At 52.6% G+C, this 20,621-nt stretch overlaps 1 protein-coding gene across 1 annotated transcript; it reads right to left on the reverse strand.

Moving 5' to 3' along the window:
- Positions 1-1,963: 1,963 nt before the first annotated feature.
- ANO9 (anoctamin 9) lies at positions 1,964-18,671 on the reverse strand. Its single transcript, XM_079307944.1, has 24 exons — positions 17,754-18,671; positions 14,106-14,171; positions 13,794-13,910; positions 13,415-13,551; positions 13,101-13,150; positions 12,819-12,877; positions 12,528-12,610; positions 11,671-11,805; positions 11,475-11,571; positions 11,130-11,190; positions 10,399-10,481; positions 10,025-10,129; positions 7,302-7,466; positions 7,193-7,229; positions 6,592-6,703; positions 6,363-6,420; positions 6,099-6,196; positions 5,811-5,977; positions 5,230-5,382; positions 4,856-5,003; positions 4,325-4,435; positions 4,137-4,230; positions 3,928-4,040; positions 1,964-2,366 (listed from the first exon to the last, which is right to left on the reverse strand). Exons 1-24 carry the CDS (start codon positions 17,757-17,759, stop codon positions 2,339-2,341), a joined length of 2,283 nt encoding a protein of 760 aa, XP_079164070.1. The 5' UTR covers positions 17,760-18,671; the 3' UTR covers positions 1,964-2,338.
- Between the last annotated feature and the right edge of the window lie 1,950 nt (positions 18,672-20,621).

Genomic DNA, 20,621 nt, shown 5'->3' on the forward strand with positions numbered 1-20,621 from the left:
GTTTTCCATGGCTGGAAGAGCCCACAGAGGTGTCAGGGTAAGAAGAACCTGCATCAGCTGTGCCCGTGTTTGTTTCCTTCTCCTCCCTTTCCTCCCCTCTGTGCCTTTAGAGCCTTTTGCCAGGTGAAGCTGGTGCTGGAGGTGGCTGCTCCGGCTGGTGCTGGCCATGGGCAGCCAGATCTGGCTGTGGCCACTGGTGGTCAGCAGGTGTCCCCTGTGCTAATTGCCATGGAGGTGATTAGAGCCCCGGCACGCCCCGGGCATGGATGTGGGCACAGCAGCCTCTGGACAAACACCAGCCTGAGCTGCAAAAGCATCAACCAGCACGTGATTTGAGGCCAAAAAGGGAAGAAGAGGGCCACGGGTGCAGTGTATATATATATATATAATATTTAACAATATATAAATATATAGATGTATATTGAATATCTGGGTATCTATAAATAAACAGGTGCAGGTCACAGGTAGGTCTGTGGGCCTGCTCCCATGGAGAAATACTCCTGTTGTGACTCCTCATTGTTTAGGATATAAACTTACCAGTGCTGTTGGCAGTTGGGGGAGGGAAAGGGACAGATCCCTGTTGGATCTCTGTGGAGAATCCCCTGCTCCCTGGCCCTACAGCCACTGGCTCTGTGTGTTTGGGGCAGCAGGTGTTGGAGCAGCTTTTTTTGAGGGCTGATCACTTGTCATGGACGCTGTGATGCATCAGCTGTAAAATCCAGTGTAAATCTGTTGGATTTGTGGGATGGTGAAGGATTGTATGGAACAAGACTGGAATATGGGGAAGCTTGGGAGCAAATCAGGAGCAGATAGGGCCTTTCTTGTCCATTAGGGTCTTGTCCCAGTGGTTGAGTTAAATGGAGGAGCAGAGGCAGTTTTGATCACAATGGTGCAGAAACAGGACAAGCCTGAGAGCTGATCAAACTCCTTTCCATTCCCTATGGGATCGTTAGTGGCTTTCCATGCTCTTGGGAGTGAAGTTTTGAGGCTGAGTGAACCCTGGTGCCTTTCCCTGCAGTCCTGACTGGGCTGTGTCACCTCCAGGGCACAACCCCCAGGAGTGACACCTTGGGATGTGTCTGTGGTGGGATCCTCATGGGACATGGGCAGTGTCAGGGTGGTGTCCAGCCAGGTTGGGGTCACTACCAGTGAGAAAGGAGGGGGCTGTCCCCAGTTCTGCCTCTGGGATCCCCTGTCAGGCCCCCCTGAACTGTGGCCCTGTCCAGTCGTGAGGTGTCACCGCTGCAGACAAACCCAGCCAGTAGTGGTGTCTCCAAAGGGAAAGGTGGGATAACCCTGGCACTGGGGATTTGCTGGTTTTTTTCCCATTTGCCCCAGGTATTTCCATTATCCTGGCACATTAAGCAGACTGTGCTCCCACTGTGCATGGCCAGATCCTGGTGTCCCACCAGCCAGCTCCCACACAGCCCTCGGAGTGGGCACTGCAGCTCCCACCTGCCATGCTTGTCCCCAGTAAGGCTTTGGGAAAGGATTTGGGACATGATTTGGGATGGCAGAGGAGGAAGGCAGGAGCAATACCAGGCAGCAGGTGTGCGTGTCCACCGTGGGTGTTGTATTTATTTACCAATGGCTGGTGGCAGCTGAGCCAGGAACAGCTCTCGGTACCCGGCCGAGCTCGGAGCTAAACACAAGATAACAACCAAGGGCCTTTTTCCAATGTCCGTGGAGACACCAGGGTGGAGCTGCGTCCGTGGAGACAGCAGGGCGGTGCTGCAGACATGTGGGAGTCACACCGGGGAGGAGAGTGGTGAAAGAGAGACTCAAGTTACCCAGTGGAGCGAGAGTGAGGAGGTCACGGAAGGCAGTAGAGGAGGCCAAAGTAAAAAAAAAAAAAACCAAAAAACAAAAAACCCAAAAAAAACCAAAACCAGAAAACCAACCCCCCCTAAAAAAAAAAAAAAAACCACAAACAAAAACCACCAAACAAAAAAATAGAGCTGGAGAGGGAGCCTCATTACAGAATGAGGCAAGTGGTGTTTCCTGTGCTTAAGGAAGTGAGTGACAAGCACTCAGGTAATCTCCTGGAGCCCAGCAGCCAGGGGCTGCCCCTGGGTTTGTCCCCAGCGCCACAGCTCTGTGCCACCTGCTCCCCGTGCTGAGGAGGCACATCCCGGCTCCGCCACTGCGTCCTTCCTTCCAAGTCGGAAAGCAGCCTGCTCCTGTGAAGCACTCCTGTCATCACCTCCCAGCTCAAGTCCAGCTCGGTCCCAGATGGGACATGTGGCACCGTGTCGTGGGGTTCATCCAGCACCCCTGGCACTGCCAGGCTGGGAAAGGGGCTCGAGTCCACGTTCTCCTTCTCCTCGGTGAGCACTGGTTACACCTCGGTGGAGTATTGCGTCATGCTGGGGAGAGAGGAGAGAGGCATTGGGGAGGGAACTGTCTGAGCTGGGAGGTGTGGATCCGAGTAGAAACAGAAATTTTCCCCAAAATAGATGGAGACAGAATGACAGGCTGGTTGTGGGAAGCCCCTGTTTGTGGGAAGTCCCACAGTCAATAGGAAGGCAGAGATGAAAAGCTATGACAGTGTGGTGTTGTGTTGGTTTTGCACAGCCTAGTTTTTTTAGCAGGGAGGCACAGAGTTGACTTTTGTGAGAAGCTGCTGGAAGCTTCCACCATGTCTGGCAGAGTCAATCCCTGATGGCTCTGGAAGATGGACATGCTGCTGACAAAGGCTGGGCCAATTAGAGATGTTGATAATGCCTCTGTCATAGCATATTGAACAAATGGGGCACAGGTTTTTTTGCTAGCCAGAGAAGAGGAAGAGGTGAAGGAAAAAAACATGGCAAACACCAAGGTCACTGCAGGAGGAGGCACTAGAGCTGAGATTCCTCTGCAGGCTGTGGTGGGGACCATGGTGAAGCAGCTATACCCCTGCAGCCCATGGAGATCTCTGGAGGATTCCACCTGAAGCCCATGGGGATCCAGAGGGGATGCAGAGATCCACGCAGAGCCCATGAGGAAGATGCCCACGCTGAAGCAGGTGGATGCCTGCAGGAGGCTGTGATCCAGCAGAGAGAGGGGCCCTGCTCCCAGGCTGGAGGAGCCTGTCCTGGAAGGACTGACCCCCTGAAAAGTGACCCAGCTGCAGCAGTTTTGGGACAACTCTGTGCCCATGGGAGGGACTCACATTGCAGCAGTTTTGGGAAGACTCCTACTCATGAGATTGGAGCCATGATGGAGAGGGTCATGGAGAACTCTCTCCTGTAGGCAGGAGCCCCATGGTGCAGCAGGGGAAGGATTCCTCTCCCTGAGCAGCAGAAGAAAACCTTGGATGACAAATGGACCAAAACCCCCATGCCCTGTCCCCTGCACTGTCTGAGGGAAGGAGGGAGGGGTTGGGATAAGCAAAGATGTTTTTAAGGGCTTATTTTACTTCTCATTATCCTCTTCTGATTTTGTTAGTAATAAACTTACTTTGTACATCTAAGTTGAGCCTGTTTCGCCCTTGGAGTGTTTTCTCCTGGTCCTTATCTCAAGTCATGAACCTTTTTAAAATTTTTTCTCTCCTCTGCCCAGCTGTGGCAGAGGAGGGTAAATGAACAAAAGTTTTTGTGGGTGCCTGGAGTTTAGCCAATGTTAAACCATGACAGGTGTTTCCTGAACCCTGCTATCTGCTCCCATCAGGATTGTGGTGGCAGCTGGGACAGGGTGGCCATGGAGTAGGGGTCAGGCTGAACCCTTCCTAGAGCAGGGCTTAGTCAGTATGGGATAGCAGCACTGGAGCAGCTATAATGGTTCTGTTTCCCACTGAAATCCTTTCTCTTTAAAGTTTAGATGGAAAACCTCGGCAAAGTCACTTTTTGTTTTAACTTGGAGCTCTTCTTTGTCTGAAGGAAAAGGGGCTCCAGAGCAGACAGATCCTGAAACCTGGCAACCCCTGGCACCTTCCAGGGCATCACCCACCTCAGTTCATTTTGGAGATTGCTGTGTTTTTCCTTCAGAATTCGATTCTTGACCCTCTGGGGGACATCAGGGATGTACCAGGCTGCGATCAGCTTCACGCACAGAGCCACGTGCTGTGGGAAGCAAAGGCAGTCAGGGGCTCCCAGCCCAGGCATGAGGCACAGATCCAACCCCTTTCCCAGCCCTCTCCTGCCTCCCTGGGAGCTCACCTCGAAGAGGATGAGGAAGGCGAGCCGGGCTGCGAAGATGTGCCAGAACTGGACGGTGTAGGTGTAGTCATCAGCATTCCGGTAATCCCGATACCTGCAGCACAGCTCCGTTGGCGCCAGCCAAGGCCATTCCATTCTGGCCTGAATGTCATGGTGAGGGACAGGAGGTGGCAGGGGGCTGCTCTTACCTGCAGTTCTTGATCTGGACCCCATTAAATTCTGGCAGCACCTTGGTGTGAGGCTCGAAGTCCCGGATGTGGAATACGGAGAGGCTGTTGTTGATGTACCCAGTGGAGCAGCTGTGGGGAAGGACTGGATTGAGCATGGATTGTACCCCCCTGTTCTGGGGCAGCAGAACCCACCCAGGACTCTCACTGCCCACTTTGAAAAAGCCTGGTGGAAATGGAGGACTCAGAAGCATCTGTCCAGTTTGAGTGAACTGGGTCAGTCAGCCAAGGCTTGGAGAAACAGGGTAGAAGAGAGCATGTGCCTGCATCTGGGAATTCTGCAGCTCTCCAGTGTTACCCACTGTCCTTCCAGTCAGTTTACCCACCCCAGGGAAGATGTGACGATGCCATGTGGGAATGTTCCCCTTTCCCCCCACCTCGCTTTGGGGGACAGCTCAGCTGTCTCGTGCTCCTGCAGTGGTGGCACTGAGGCAGGAGGGCACACAGCTGTGGGGATGCTGCAGGCAGGGACTGTCTCAGAACCAAACTCACTCCATGCTGGTGTGGTTCTCCCTCGTGCAGGGGCTGTACATGTACTTGTAGACCTGCACAGGGATGAAGTCAGAGGTGATGGCAATCACCAGCCCGTTCCCAATGACAGCCAGGATGCCGATGGCCTCTAGGACCTGCAGCCAGATCCCTGTGGGAGAGGAGCAGCCAGTGAGGTCCCTCTGCCAGCTCCCTGCCACCATCCTAGCTCAGGGACAGCTGTAGCACGGCCAGGTCAAGGAAGGAGCCTCCAAGTTGCCCTTCAGCCTCTGGCAGAGTCTGAAGCAGCTTGTTCTCTGAGTCATGGCTGTGCCTTTGCTGTCCCCTGGCCATGGGGTGCTCAGGGGCTCAGCCTGCTGCTGGCAGGAGCCTCTCACCAATGTCCTTGGCCTTCCTGGGCACCATGCGCCGGCGCAGCCGCATCATCTTGATGGCGTCCATGTGGATCTCGATGACGTTGTTGATGAGGGCCAGCAGCGGGGCCAGGGGAAAGGCTGCCACGAAGATGGTGGTGAAGCTGTACTGGATCACTGTGGAGGGGGAAACGCTGGGCATTGGTGTGAAGCCATCACAGAGGGGACGTCCCCCTCTGCCTGGGTTTGTCATGCTTTATGGCTTGGGTCAGAGGGGTTTGCAGGGGTGGAAGGGGGAGACAACCATGTCTTGGGGATGCTCAGCTCTCACAGGGCTGTCAGAGAGTGGGATCTGTGGGGATAGTTGAGCCAGCCAGGCATAGACACACCCTGGGGTTACAATGTGGCCCTGGAAGGAGAGGAAGGTCCAAGGCAGGGCCAAAGAGTAGCACAGAGTTGCCTAGTCTCTGTTTTGGGAATGATCTTGGTGTCCCAGGGCTCTCAGAGTGGGGCTGGGTGTGGAGCTGTGGCTCCTTGCCTGTGTATGGATCCCTAGCATCCATCACTCCCCAGCCAAGGAGTGCACATGGATCTGCCCCACATACCTATCTCCAAGTACTCATTGAACAAGCTGAAGCGGTCGACCTCATTGAGCTCGTAATTGTTCAGCCACTGCCTTTTGCAGGGGTCCTCTGCCTCCTCCTCCTCTCCTAGCATCATACTTCTCTTCTTGGGGGACTTTTTCTTCTTCCGTAGCCGGTGGGATATCCAGCTGCAGTGGGAGAGAGGGATTTGTGTGGCTGCCTGGGCTGCTGCCAGCTCATCCGTAGAGGAAGGGGAAAAGGAAAAAGACCAGGGTTCCTCTCTGGAAAGTGTCAGTGTGGGAAGCTTACGGGATGAGATACTCCATGATGTTGCTGATGGTCTGCTTGAGCACCATGATGACAGCCATCTGGATGAAGAGGTCGGTGATGCAGCCGCTGGGGTGGCACTGGAGGGGACAACAAGACAGTGGTTGCGCCATGCAACCAGGGTGGGTGAGTCCAAGGGACCCTTTGTCAGGTGCTGTGGGAGAAAGCTGAGCTTCACAGACGCTCTCTGGGCAGTAGGGAAAGGAAGAGTTGTTTGTTTGTGGGGTCAGAGAGTGGGTGCCTCACCTCTTCCAGCCTCCAGTGGCCAGCAACACGCACGTAGTGCCCTGGGCGGCCATTGATCCTGAGCAAGGAAGCAACAGTGATAGCCATGGGGTCATTTGGGACCCTCCTGAGTCCCAAATGGGGTCCCTGTGCCTGGTGGGGAGGGCAGAGGGGCTGGGCTGTCCATACACCCTGGAAAGAGTCAGGAACATCCATCCCAAACCCTGGCTGTCCCGTGCTCTCCACTCACCGTCCCAGGAAGAAGGCGACGTAGATGAGTGAGGAGAAGTTTGTGAAGAACTGGAAGATGAAGATCTTCACGGTGAAGCTGTTCTCCCCCTGGGAGGAGGTCCGTGGTTTTTCTAGGAAAGGGAGCAATGCCCAGGGGTTTGGTCATAGAGCAGTGGAACCTTGCCCTGCTCCCCCATGGGTGCTACCACAGCTCTGAGTGTCCAAAGGGTGTCTCTGTCCCTTGTGAAGCCTTCCCTGTCCTCCACCTGAGCCCTCTGATGGAGGTGAATCCAGCCAAGCAGGGAGGTCCCTCAGATCCATGAGCTGGAGAGAAGCAGCCTTAGAGCTGGGAGAAAATCCATGTTGTGACCTCTCCTGAAGCTGGGGTGGCTTCCTGCCCATGCCAGGTCTCAGCCCTGTAGGGTGACTGTCCCTGCAAAGCTGGCTGTGGGACAGCTTGTGGGCCACAGGTGAGTGTGTGCCGGGGGACTGCTGGGCCTCCCTATTTGAAGCTGCTTGGGATCTGCCTTGTGCTGGTGGAGGGAGGGAAAGGGATGGGAGGCTGGCTGTGCTCAGGGACATAAGGGCACTGCAGGTAGGACACACTCAATTTCCCTTACCCAGCTTGCAGAGGTAGAGGGCCACGTGCCAGTTGACCTGCAGGACAGAGGGATGCTATGAGTGTGGGGCTGGCCATGGAGAGTCCTGCCAGGCCATGTGGCTGCTCACCTTGCTCATGGTGACGATGGTGAGGTAGTGCAGCACGGCCCCCGTCATGACGGCGATGGTGTCGGCGTGCCTGCTCAGCAGGCTGCCTTCGCTCTGCATGAACAGGGCCATGGCCACCGCCCGGTAGATGACGAGCGCGTGGGCGATGCCGATCAGCACCAGGATCTGTGGGAGGAGAGGAGGGATCAGGAGACACTGAGGGTGCCTGATGGTCCCCTCAGCAGGGCCCTGGATGGGCCTCAAAGGCAAACCAGCCCCCTTTGGTGGGGTCCGACAAGTTTGTGAGGTGGGTGTAGCGACAGGCAAGGAGTAATGGGTACAAACTGAAAGAGGGGAATCTAGGCTGGATGTTAGGAAGAAATTCTTCCCTATGAGGGTGGGGAGATACTGGAACAGCCTCCCTGTTGTAATTATGGTGAGATGGACATTACTGGCATCATCACCAGTCCTTTATTAGAAACTTTTCATGCCTTCTCTCAGTGGACTTCTTTAAGTCAACTCTGACTCCTTCCCTCATAGGCAGCTTCACGCAGCACTGACTCCTTTTCTTACAGGCAGCTCCACACAGCTCTGACTCCTTCTCTCCTCTCTGCATGACTGGCTAACCCCAACCTGTCCCTTTCCCAGCTGATTTACCCTGCCTGTCCCTCACACAGCATCTTCTTACCTATCTGTCCCTTGCACAAATGTATGTCCCTTACCTCCTCACAGCACAGCCAGCAGATTCCATCCCAAACTGCAGCAGACCCTGGATCTCAGCTCCATCTGTAGCTAGCAGCCAGCTAGCTCACTCTTTTCCAACACCCAAACTCATTGGGTAGGCACAGATCACTCCTCAGTAACCAGTACAGCTGTATTCATCAGGAGAGATTGCCTTCTCAAGATCAACCTATCTTCCCACAAATTTCCCCTTTTTTAATTTAAGTAAAGTAAATTGACATTGTACATATTCACATATGACACTTCAGACTACCAGTCATACAATTGTTTGGGCAACACATCACAAACAAGGACAAATACTTTAAATCCTAGTCATCACAGATAGTTTGCCTAGCTTTACTTTATGATTGTTTCTTTCAGCAAATTCTTATATGAGATAATTTTCTGCATGCTGTAGATTGATTAGATATTAACCTTTCCTCAGAGCCAAGAGTCTTATCTTACTACTTAAGTTTCTCTTCACATACAATCAATTTTTTCCAGTATCATTACTCAAAGTTTACAGTAGTATAACAACCACATCCAATTTAATTATTTTTCATTCTTTTCTCATTTATTGTTAACTTTCTCTTTTTGTGTGCTTTGGTTTAGTTTAGCTTTTATCAGTATATAACATCAACCTAAGGATTCTCTCTTATCTGTGAAATACATTTGTGAATTAAGCTTGATACATTGTCCAGACTTACAGTACATACTATTAAAGTTCAAGAATCAGAAAGCTGCAATTCATAAATACAATATATATGTTTCAGCATCAAATAGACACACTGCATTGAACCATAGAACTACTGTTTCTAGCTTTTCCTATATTTTGCTGCTTTAATTACTTCACTTGTTCCTTCTTTAGCTTAGTTGTTTTTATAAAGCTACTTTAACTAACTGCTGTGTAGTTTTGGCTCGGCACTTAATGCAACTTTTTGAGGACACATGATTCTTTTTCTACCTTCTGCTCTGTTTTCCATTCTTTTAAAGTCTCACAGAGCAATGTCCAGGTGGTAACCAAATCTGTAGCTACTTTGTCCTCTTTTGATACTGCATCCCATAGTCATTCCACAACATTTTTCCATGCTCCAACATTGAAAGCAGTATTTGCATATATAGATCTTTGTTCCCAGTGGCTCACCTGGATAACCATCCCTCCAGGTGTCAAACTAAGTTTGGTCTGGACCTAGCAGCTTAACCCACTGCTCTCAGCTTTTGTCTCCAGCTGTACCTCATCCTCAACCCAAATCCCAATCATCAGTCAGAGTCACCATTATGTAGTAATTATGTTGAGATGGACATGGCTGGCATTACCACCAGACCAGTCCTTCATTAGACACTTTTTATGCCTTTTTTCAGGCACCTCTGACTCCTTCCCTCACACAGTGTAGACACCTTTTCCTAGAGGCAGCACCACACAGCCCAACTAGTGACCAACTAGCCAAACTCTTTTGTAATACCCAAACTCATTGGGCAGGCACAGATGTTTCCACTCCTCAGTAATCAGTACAGCTGTAATTCATTGGGAGAGATTGCCTTCTGGACTATCCTTTCAACCTATCTTCCCACACTTCCCCAGGGATGTTGCAAACACCCCAACCCTGGCAGTGTTCAAGGCCAGGTGGACAAGGTCTTGGGCAACCTGGGGTAGTGGGAGGTGTCTCTGCCCATGGCATGGGGCTTGGGACTAGATAAAGTCCCTTTCAACCCTGAATATTCTATGATTCCAGTATTCTATGTCTCCATCTGAACCAGTCTCCATTGACCCAGGGGACAAGCACATTGGGATTTACATCTTCCTGCCCTCCCTGTCACTGCCTTGATCCTCACTGCAAGAGCCTTCAGCCCACGTCCCTGAAGGATGGGTGGCTCCTACCCTCAGCACAGTGAGGTGTGAGCATGAGGAAGCCCCAGGATTCTTGTGATGGGCATGGAACTGCCCTAAAAACCTGTTCTGTGCCTTTACTCCTTTGGTCCATGTGCCCTTAAACCAAACTCCCCCGTTGTCACCTGGCACGTACCATCAGCAGAGCCAAGAGGAGGACGATGGTGCTGCGGAAGTAGGAGTGCTGGTACAGCTGGGGTTCGTGCTGGGAGTTATTGATCAGGTGCAGAGCCAGCTCCTCCTTTAAAATTATAAACATATATATATAAAGTTAAAAATGGGAAAGGATGGACCCAGAAGTGCTTGTGTTCCTTGTGTCAGGGACACATGGGATGAGCAGTGCTGGAGAAGGACAGGGGTGAGCACCCAACCCACAGGAGCATGGCCAGGCCTGATTGAGCTCAGTCTGGGCAAGGCACCCCTCTGATGTGTCTCTTCTACATGCAGGTGCCTTTCTTGGACTCCTGCCCTGAAAAGGGAAGCACTGAGCAGGAAAGATGGTGTCCTCACCTCTTCCTCATCCCACCCATACAGGTCCCAGTTGGTGGCCACAGTGGCTCTCTGCCTCTTCCACAGCTCCAGGAATACAGTGGCTGGATTGGGAAGGAGAAAGTGCAGTGACACTTAGGGATGGCTGTGAAAGGCACCCCTCTGTCTCCCAGAGTGTCCCATCACATCCAGCTGATGGCAGACCAACCTGGACTGCCCTTGGCCCATGAAGGACAGGCAGTCCCCCTCTGCACCTTGGTGACCCAGAAGGGGCCTGAACAGGGAGCAGTGGGACACCTGGCACATTCCTGAGGTGACTGGTCAAAGAAAGGGCTGTGGAAAAGCCAAATGAGTGTGTAACTAAGGCAGTGACAGGATCCCATCATCCCACAGCAAGTAAGAGGCCGTGTAGTGATTTGGGAAGGTGGAGGAGGAGTCTGGAGGCCCCTCTTTCCTATGGTTGTGGCTTTTTATAGGCACCTGCTAGAAAACTGCTGGGTGCCTTTGGAGAGGCTATGCTGAGCAGAAACTTCAAGTAGGACAAGCTTCAGGTAAGGAATATTTGGGGAGCTGGAGGATATCATCAGGATGGTTTTGTCTCTTGCTGTGTCTAGAAGGAGAGCTGAAGGCTCTGGAAGTGAAGGAGATATAAACCCCTCCCCCAAAGGGTGAAGCTATGTTGGTTTCCCATTTTCCACCTTCTGCTCCCTCTCCCAACCACATATGCTGGGCACCCAGGCATGGACACCTACCCCAGATGGCCATGAACATGGCAAACACCACTGTGGCCTCATTATCAATCATGTGAGTGATCTGGAAGAGATGAAGGAAGAGTGGGATGAGGCAGTGAGTTGCAGAGGCTGTGGCACCTTGGGATCTTGGCATGCTCATCTCCCCTGAGACAAGTAAAGGCACTACAGGAGGGCAAAAAGCAGGAAGGTGATGGACACTGGGGCATGTTACTGGTAAAATATTCCGTGATGATGATAGAGACTGATCTGGGATGGAGTTTCATTTTAGTGGTGCAGGAACAGCATGAGCTGGGACTGTTTCCCCATCCTTTACCTTGAGCCTGTCCTGGAAAGGGGGTTCCCTACCTTGGCATAGGTGCAGGTGTCAGAGAGGACCCAGAACGAGCAGTTCTGGTCGCACAGTGGGCACATGATGGTGTTGTTGGCATCACAGATCTCCTTGCTGGAAGAAAGGAAGAGAGAAGCCAAGGGGAACAAGGGTGCCTCAGAGCCACCTGCAGACCTGAATGGGATTTGCATTTGGCATTTCCAAGGGCCTTACCTCACCTGGCTGGAAGTGAAAACAATAGCCCCAGCTGCGACGGTTGCCAGCCCAGCCACGGCAGCGAAAATCAGCAGGTAGGTGTACCAGCCCAGCCAGGCGAAGTACAAGGCCACCTTCTCTCCAAAATAGCACCTAGAAGGAAAGGGGAGGTGGGAGTTGCAGCCAGAAAGGAGGTCAGATTTTGGGAGTCACTAGAAAATGCCCATGGTGGCAGTATCTCAGTTTTTATGGTGTGGGGAGCAGGTTGGAGTCATGGATAAGAAATGACCTACTGACTGAGAGACTGGGAACCTTGTATCCCAGAGGAATTAAATTCATGCCAGCTGTCAGAGGTGCATGGCAATTTTAAGATCTCCCCTCTCTACCAGAGCCTCCTGGCAGGTTTATGAAGTAACACGTTCTTTTTGCCCTCCTGCCTCTGCCCATAGAGTTAGTTTTCAGAAACAAGAGCCATGCTCTTTCCTGGGATTTCATGTGGTTGTAGGAGCCGCATGTTGCCTTTACTGCCTCAAGTTCAGCCTCAGGCTGGCTGTGCAGCACTGATGCTCTATTCCCACCTCTGCTGCCTTCTGAATGTGGCTTAAAACTGAACAGGTTCACTAAAGTCTGCACAGATGCAGGAGTTGTTTCTTGCTGCAGGATTAGCAGATTGAGCTTGGAGCAACAGGGATAACCCTCAGGCTAAGAGCTTTGGAAGCTCTTTGGAAGCAGAGGTAGCCCAGTGCTTGTGAGGAGAGCCAGGTTCCAACTAATGATTTTTAAGACAATGCAGGAGCCTGGGAAAAGACATTAGCTCTCTGGGTTTCAGGTGGGACCTTTTGGTTGGGAAGATCTGCCTCTTGTGCCTGTGTTACCTGATCTCCTCAATTGGCTGTTCCTTAAACATAACTCTCCAACGAGCCCACTTCTTCTTTAGTATTCGCCTTATCTCTTCGTTCTGGAGAGCAGAGAAGTTGGTTGGATGCAGGAACACCAGGGCACCCTTAATGCCCTGCCCAGCTCCAAGGCAGCTGCCGGGAGCTTTGCTGTGCCCTGCACCCAGCGAGCTCTTGGTGCAGCCCCAGTCACCCACAGGTCCCTCCACCCCATCCTGCTCCTCCATCTCTCCTGGATTTTCCTCCCAGACACTGTGTGCTCAGCCTCACCTTGTGCAGGGGAAAGGCTGCCTCAAACACCTTCTTCTTCATCAGGTCATGCAGCTTCTCTGGGAGCAAAAGGGACAGGGTTAAGCTTAGGGATTTGGGGACATGGAGCAGAGGAACTGCTGGTTCCAAATCTCCCAGCCGCTGGATGAGCAGCAAATTGACACTTTTTCTATTCTCCTCAAGATGGCAAGGCAGCTGGGATGCCAGTGCCCAGGATTCTTGGGCAGGATTCTTCCTGCAGATCCAGGCTGAGCATCACCCCTGGGATCCCCATTCCCTTACCTAAGTCAGATGTCACAGTGTTCTGCAGGATGAAGTGCACAACCCGTATCCTGAACAAGGAGAAACTCTGCTTAGAGGCTGCTCTGGGATACAGGCTTGTGTGGCTCAGGAAAACAGGGCAGAGAAGGGAGAAGGTGTGCACTGAAATCCAGGGAAGCAAGGGAGGGAGAAATGTGGGCAGGGAGAAGCTGGCAGCTTTGTTGAAGGTTCTGTGGAAAATGAAAAGCCTGGCACAGCTGTGAATCAAGCTGGAAAATGGATGCGGGTGTGGAGAACAGGGAGTGCAAGAGGCTGGAAATCAGCTCAGCACCCACCTGGTGGTCACTGGGATGTCCTGGTTGGCACTGGAGTTTTGCTGCCTGCTGTCGGAGTTTGTCAGGAAACTCTGGTATTTCCAGAAGATGTGCGGAGGGGCACGAACTCCATAAAAGAGCTTTGTGTCCTCAATTTTCTGGTAAGGGGAAGAGAAGAGCTGTTAAAACAGCCAGAGGCAGAGAAGGGCCAGAACTGGAAGGACTGGGGGCTGTGTGAGTCTGGGGGACTGGGGTCTTTCTCCACTGGTTGAGCAAGTGTGTTATTTTCCAGCTCTGATGTGGTGAACAGCTCAATGGCTCAGGCCTCTCCCAGTTCCTGGGATGCAGGAGCCCAAGCCAGACCAAGTATCTGCTGCCTTTTCCTCCCACAGCCCCTCACCTTGATGGTGAAGCCCTTCTTCTGTAGCTCATCCAGGAACTTCTTCCTCTTGTTCTCCTTTTCACTGCCCATTTCATGGATGTCACTCACCAGGACAAAGTCCCACTTCTCCTCATTCTGCCCACAAAACCAGCAGGGAATTACTAGGGATGAAAAGCTGAGAGCTCTCCTTCCTAGCTTCAGCCTCTCAGAGGTTTGGACCCTCATTGTGGCTGCATAGAGGGGAACTGGGAATGAGCAAGGGAAATGTGGATTTGTCCCCTCTCTGAGCTGGGCTGGACTCACTGCACATGCAGAAGGAGCAGAGCTTACCGGGGAGGAAAAGGGGTCCATGTCCTCAACAGGAGATTCCCTGAGGGGACTCAGCAGAATTTCATCCTGGTGAAAAGAAAACCAGTGAAGGGAAGGCTTCAGCAGGCTCCTGGGATATCCTGTGTTTTCCTTTTCCAGCAGCCTCAAAGAGATGCCCAGGGAGGAAGGTAAGAGGAGGCATGTGTGAAACCTTCTCCCACATGCTCCTGATCACCAGTTTGGGGTCTGGGATTTCTGTATAGGAATGCTGCAGGGACTGCTGCCCTGGCAGGGTGTGCAACCTTCTCTAGAACTCATCATGCTCACAGTGCCCTGGGGCTGTGAGGGATCTGGACCAGGAGAAAAAACCTCCCTCAGCTCTTTTACCTGATGCCCTGGGGAAGTGTTTACCTTTCACCCTCTCTCTCCATGCTACAGTGGATTTTACAGGCTTTAATCAGCCTTTTCCATCTGTCAATTGTTCCTGTCAGATAGGGCACCGTTGGCTTTTTGGCCAGGGTGGGGAAGCTAGTTTTAAATTCTGGTAAAGGGAGAGTAGAGCACAGACACTTGGAGACTGGAACAACCCTACAGGAAAATAGGCAAAAAAAGTCCTTGGAAAACATGTTGGATGCCTCAGGCAGCAGCCAAGGGACAGAGAGGGGAGGATAAGCAGCTGATCATAAAATCATAGAATATCTCAAATTGGAAGGGAATCCAGCTCCTAGCCTGCACAGGACCACCCCAAGCATCCATGTGCCTTAGAGTGTAGTCCAAACACTGTTTGAACTCTGGCTTTTCCCTGTTCCCCTCCTGTGTGTCAGTGGCTCTGGAGAGAATGACTGTGCAGCTCCCACCTTCCTGGTTACAGGTAATTAATTACACTCAGACATCCAGGGGTGCAGGTGTGGGGCAGCACAAAGCAAGCATCATGGAATGGTTTGTGTTGGAAAGGAACTTCATGCCCATCCAGTCCCCAGGGACACCTTCCAGTAGACCAGGTTGCTCCAACCTTGGACACTTCCAGGGATGGGGCAGTCACTGCTTCCCTGTGCATCCTGTGCCATGGCCTCAGCATGCCCACAGGGAAGAATTTCTTCCCAGTATCCCATCAAACCCTGCTCTCTTTCAGCTCAAGCCGTCAGCTCTCCCTGTGGGGGCTTTTTCCACCCTTTGATGTGACTTGTAGTGTATCCCCACAAACAGTTACGCTGCTGTTCCCAAGGGAAGGTGACGCAGCACAGCAGTGGGAAGGAGCTGCCAGGGCTGGAATATTGTAACTCGGTGTCACCAGAGACACTGTGACCTAAAAGAGCGGCCAGCCAGACGAGTTCCTCCAGCTGTAATCTTGGCAGCAGAGCCATGGTGGTGCAACTATGCCCTAATGTAAGATCTGCATCCCAAGCTTTCACTGGAGAATGAGGCCATGGGAGCAGAGAGGCTGGGATGTGGAAAGGGCTGAAATATTCTGTCAGATGCTCACTCAAGTGGATCAGCCAAAGCACAAGAGCCATGAGGAGACTGACAAGAAGGAGAAGCGGGAAGGCCTGAGAAGAGGGATGCTGTCCCCCAGAGGTGCTGTTGTAACAAGAGCCAGAACTTCTCTTGGATAAAAGGTATCCCAGTTAATGGCAAGAGGCAGAGGGAGGGTTCTGGTGTTGTCATCTCCTCTAACCAGATTTGGGGGGGGCAGGATTGGGTGCAGCAGTTCCCTTTATCCGTGTCTGAGCCCCTCTCTGGGCACAGGAGAGGGAGTGAATGCTCTCAGGGATCTGCCCACTGCCAGTGCTCTGATGCTGGCATGGATCTGGCCTGGCATGCTCTCCGATGTCGTGTTGGCTCATTCCTGCCTGGCTGGTTTCTCTCAGCCTCCACATGCACCAGCCTCATCCTGCAATAATTCTGTCACCCCTGATGTTGTGGATGGATGTGGAGAGGAAGCCATCCTTTGGGTATGGGAACATTTTGGGCTGTTCCTAATGCCATCTTGGCGCACTTTTCCTGCTGCTGCTGTCCCCAGTAAAGCTTGAGATGAGGTGAAGGACCTGCTGGGATCACACCTTCTGTTCCCAGGTGGCTGCCAACTCCAAGGAACAGGCTTAGGCATCTGAGCATCCCAGCCAGCACATCCACTTTCTTGGGAAGAGGCTGAGAGGTTACAAAGGTGTGCTCAACTATGGAATGTTGGACTTATCCCAGTGGCTGCTGAGGCTCAGGCTGCCATGCAGGTGCTCAGCTTGCTTTTAGGGCCATATGGGATGTGCATAGAATCCCAGAACCCCAGAGTGGATTGGGTGGAAGGGATCTTAAAGCCTGTCCAGTTCCACCTTCTGCCATGAGCATGGACACCTTCCACAGGCCCAGGTTGCTCCAAGCCTTTCCAGCCTGGTGTTGGACACTTCCAAGGATGGGACAGCCACAGCTTCCATTCCATTCCAGGGCCTCAGCACCCTCACAGGGAAGGATTTCTTCCCAATATCCCATCCAACCCTGCCCTCTGGCAGCTTGAAGCCATCCCCCTTGTCCTTCTGCTGCAGTTCCTGATGGAAAGGCAGGGATAGCCTCAGAGAGCAGGGACTTTGGATCACTGCTACCCTCACAACTAATTGTTTTTTCCTGGGAATTAGGAAAAAATGTCCATCTGATAGTGGCTGCTGTGCTCTGGCCTCACAGGGCAGTGGGATCAGGTGCAGGCAAGGCCACCTGGGCTCTGCAGTGGCTGTACCAACCTTGGGATCTATCCCTGCTGTCGGGAAGGACAGTTTCGGTTTCACTCCTTCCTGCCCTGTGGTTGGAACAGGATGTGGAGGTGCCGCTGTGCAAAGGTGTAAAGGTGACTGGCACAATGAGAAGCAGGAATTTCCATGTTGAAAAGGGTTTCCATCTCTCCAAGGTGTATCATTGGTTCTTGTCCCAGGCCAAGTAACCCACTGCCCTGAGTGTTCCTTCTGGGAAATGGCCACAGGCAGCCTTGGGCTGGGTGCAGAGTCATCTGTGTGAGTAATCCAGGACAAGGACCTGGATAGGATCTGGCATCTTTGTTTTCCTTTCCTGTCATGGATTGGTGTGGGGTTGGGTGGTTCTCATCACCCACACTGAGGTGATCAAATTGCTCTTATCTCCAGGATGTTTCTTACACAGCTTCCCTTGGAGCACTTCCACATTAGCCCGTGGCTCCCTGAGAAGTGGGACAGCTTTTGCTTGGATAGGCAGAGCTATCACTTTGCCCTCACTTTGGAGATTTTGTCTGGCTTTTCCCAGGGAAAAACCTTCATCATTTTCTTCCAAGTTAGGGAAGAAAAAGGTCACAGCTCCCCCTCTGTCCTTGCTGTATTCCAGATGCTCCTGGGACACCTGGGGGTGTCACCTCTGCAGTGCTCTTTCCTAGGTTTACTAAGCTCTGCCCATACCATCCTGCTCTGACCCATGCTCTGGGACCAACATGTGGGGCCAGCGTGATCCCATTGCACGTTGGGATGGTGCATGGGACCGGCAGCTCATCCTGCTTTCCCTATCACACACTTGTGGTAGGAATTTTGTACCTTAAAGGCTGAAAGCAGATGAGTGGTAGAGACTGGAGATTAGTGTATCCTGTGTTTCCAAGCTGCAGGTGCTTAGAGGTGCTGGAAAGCAGCATCATAGGAATATTGGGGCAGTTTCTGTTCCTACCTGCATGGTGAAGCGGAGAGCCTTCCTCGGTGCCCCTCTCTTCCAGAGCCCCTCGGGGCAGATTCCTAAGGAATCTGGCAGGCAGGATGGGCTGGAGGCTCCTGGGCTCTCTCACGCTGCGGTTTCCTTCTCCGGCTCCTTCGCCCGAGGTCTCAGAGGTCTCATGTAAAGCGAGCGGTGCCGTGACTTCCGTGTGGCACTTGTGCCTCCTTGGGAGGGAGCTGCCTCTGCCTGGCAGCGGGCAGATATCAGGAGGAGGCAAGGGAGCTGCCCTTCACCCTCACCCAGAGGAGTGGCAAGCCCAGAACCGCCCAGCACAGGTAACAGTGCCGAGTTCTTCCTGCCAGCTCCAGGGCGCTGCTTTCCCCTCTGCCCCTCGTGGTGCCAGGGCCGTGTGCTCTACCTGTGACATCCCCAAGACCTGCCATAAACTGGCCAAAAGGAGCTATTAACAGAAGCTCTGGAAAACTCTTGAAATCTCCTCTTGATGCCTCACTGGTTGGTAAAACAGCTGCAGGAGTCGTGTGCAGTTTTCTCCCCACGTGCAATAGTGCTGTCAACCTGACCTTGAACACTTCCACAGCTTCTGTGGGCAACCAGGCCTCACCACCTTCACAGGGAGGAATCTCTTCCCAGTATCCCATCTAACCCTGCCCTCTGGCAGTGGGAAGCCATTCCGCCTTATCCTGTCACTCCAGGCCCTTGTCCAAAGCCCCTCTCCAGTTGCCAGCAGGTACTGGAAGGGGTAATCAGGTTACCCTGAAGCCTTCTCTTCTCCAGGCTCAGCAATTCCGATCCTCTCATCCTTTCGTCATGGCAGAGCTGCTCTGTCCCTCTGATCAAGTTGGTGTCCCTCCTCTGGACTCTCTCCAACAGGTTGGTGTCCTTCCTGTGCTGGGGACCCTGGAGCTGGATGCAATTCAGGTAGGGTCTCAACTGAGCAGAACAGAGGGAAAGAATCAATTCCTATGGCTTGGAACAGGGAATAACTCTTATTATAAAAAGTGAGTGTTTGTGTAAGCCAGATCTTGCCTTACCCCTGTTTTCTGTTGCTTTCATTTGCAAATAAGAAGAGCATTTCTTGGGACTAACAGGAAGGTCAATAACTGCTCTGGATTCTCTTGTGCTGTCCATCAGCATTCCTGTGGGTTGCTATAAAATAAACCAAGTCCTGGGGGTGGTAATCCAGCTGTGTCCTGCTAGGAAAGGCAGCCAGCATTTTGAGAGTGGTGCTCTCAGTTAAGCCACCATCACGCTGTGGCTTTGCTGAGTGCCTTGAACAGGTGCCAAACCTGACCTGGGGATTATCTGGGGGGGGGGAAAAAGGAGTTGTCTTCCCAATGTCCTGCTGTGTGTGAAACCAAGGCGCAGGCAGACCTTTAGCATTCCTTCCAGGGGTGATCCACGAGCTTGGAAGTGGAGAATGGGCTGTGTCTCTGGGAGACTGTGTGTGTTTACCCAGGGAGAGTGAAGCCCTTGCTTTGCACCTGACAGCAGGGCAAAGGCCTTTGCAATGGGAGTGCTGCTGTGTTCCAGGGAAATGGGGTTACCTGTGGGAGGAACAGCTGTGGCACTCCTCCCACACTCCTGCTTCTCCTTCCTGAGAAGGGCTCAGCTCTCCAGACAGCCCAGGAAGTCCTGCACCCAGCAGGAGTTCTCAAAGCCCGTGGATGTCACCAGCCAGTGGGGAAGGGGAGTCTGTGGCTGCAGGTTGGCTTTGGCTGAGGTGCATCCAGCCCCTGAAGCATCTTTCACGGCACTCGGAGGAGACCATGCTGCTGCTGCTCCTGTTTGGGAGGAATTTGGTTTTGCCTGGGCAGGATTGCGTTTGCAGCAAGGCAGGTGAGCAAGTTTATGCTGGAGCTGAGGATGGCAGTGGGAAAAGCTGAAACTGGGAAGGGAGCCACACGGACCCTGTGTGAGCAGAGGAAATTATTTAGGATGTGATCAGCTCTGTGGCTGCTGGGTTGTCACACCTCTGAACCCACTGGACTCCAGCCGCCTTGGGCAGCGATTTGACTGAGCGCCAGGAACACTCCCTGACCTGTTAGTCCTGGCTGGATGTGCACATGGTAATTCCCACCTGAGGAGAATGCTGAAGGGTTCTGTGTGTGAAACCACTGCAGCTGGATACAGGCTGCCTGTCCACCTCCCTCCTGGCAGCAATGCTTTTGGACAGGGAGCTCCTCTTCCGAGGGTGCAAAGGTGCTGATTCAGGATGGTGCTGAAATGGCAGCAGATGTGTGTGTTGTCTCATAAAGCTGGGGGTGTTTTTACCCAAATCCTAGTCTGTTTGGATCTGTGGGTATCCCTGAAAGTACAGTCGATACCTTAGAGCAGAGGATGTGGTTTGAGGGGAAGCCCCGCTTGTAATTAAAGTACTTGGTGCTCATTCCAAGCAGGGAAGGCTTAGACTGGATATTAGGAGAGGGTTCTTCCCCCAGGGGTGGAAGGGCACTGGAACAGCGTCCCCAGGGAACAGTCATGACCCATGGCTGCCAGAGCTCGAGGAGCGTTTGGCAATGCTCTCAGCAGAGGGGGGGATTTTTGGGGTGTCTGTGCAGGCAACAGTTGGACTGGCTGATCCTTATGGATCCCTTCCAACTCGGGATATTCTCTTGGTACATGATGAGTGCCTCCAGCTCTCATAAAGCATCGTGGGATATGCAGGAGAGAGTTTTAGGCTGGAAGGGGGGGAGGGATTGTGCAGCAGACAGAAATGTCCTTTATCTATCCCAGAACTGGGTTTTGCTGGGTTTCTCCTGCTCCTCGCCCAGGCCGCTCCTGCCCTCCTGTGGCCAGCTCCGTTATTCCACAGAATCCGAGAGTCCTGGAGTGGTTGGGATTGGAAAGGACATCAAAGCTCCA

Source organism: Erithacus rubecula (assembly GCF_903797595.1).
Source record: "Erithacus rubecula genome assembly, chromosome: 6".
Lineage (NCBI taxonomy): Eukaryota > Metazoa > Chordata > Aves > Passeriformes > Muscicapidae > Erithacus > Erithacus rubecula.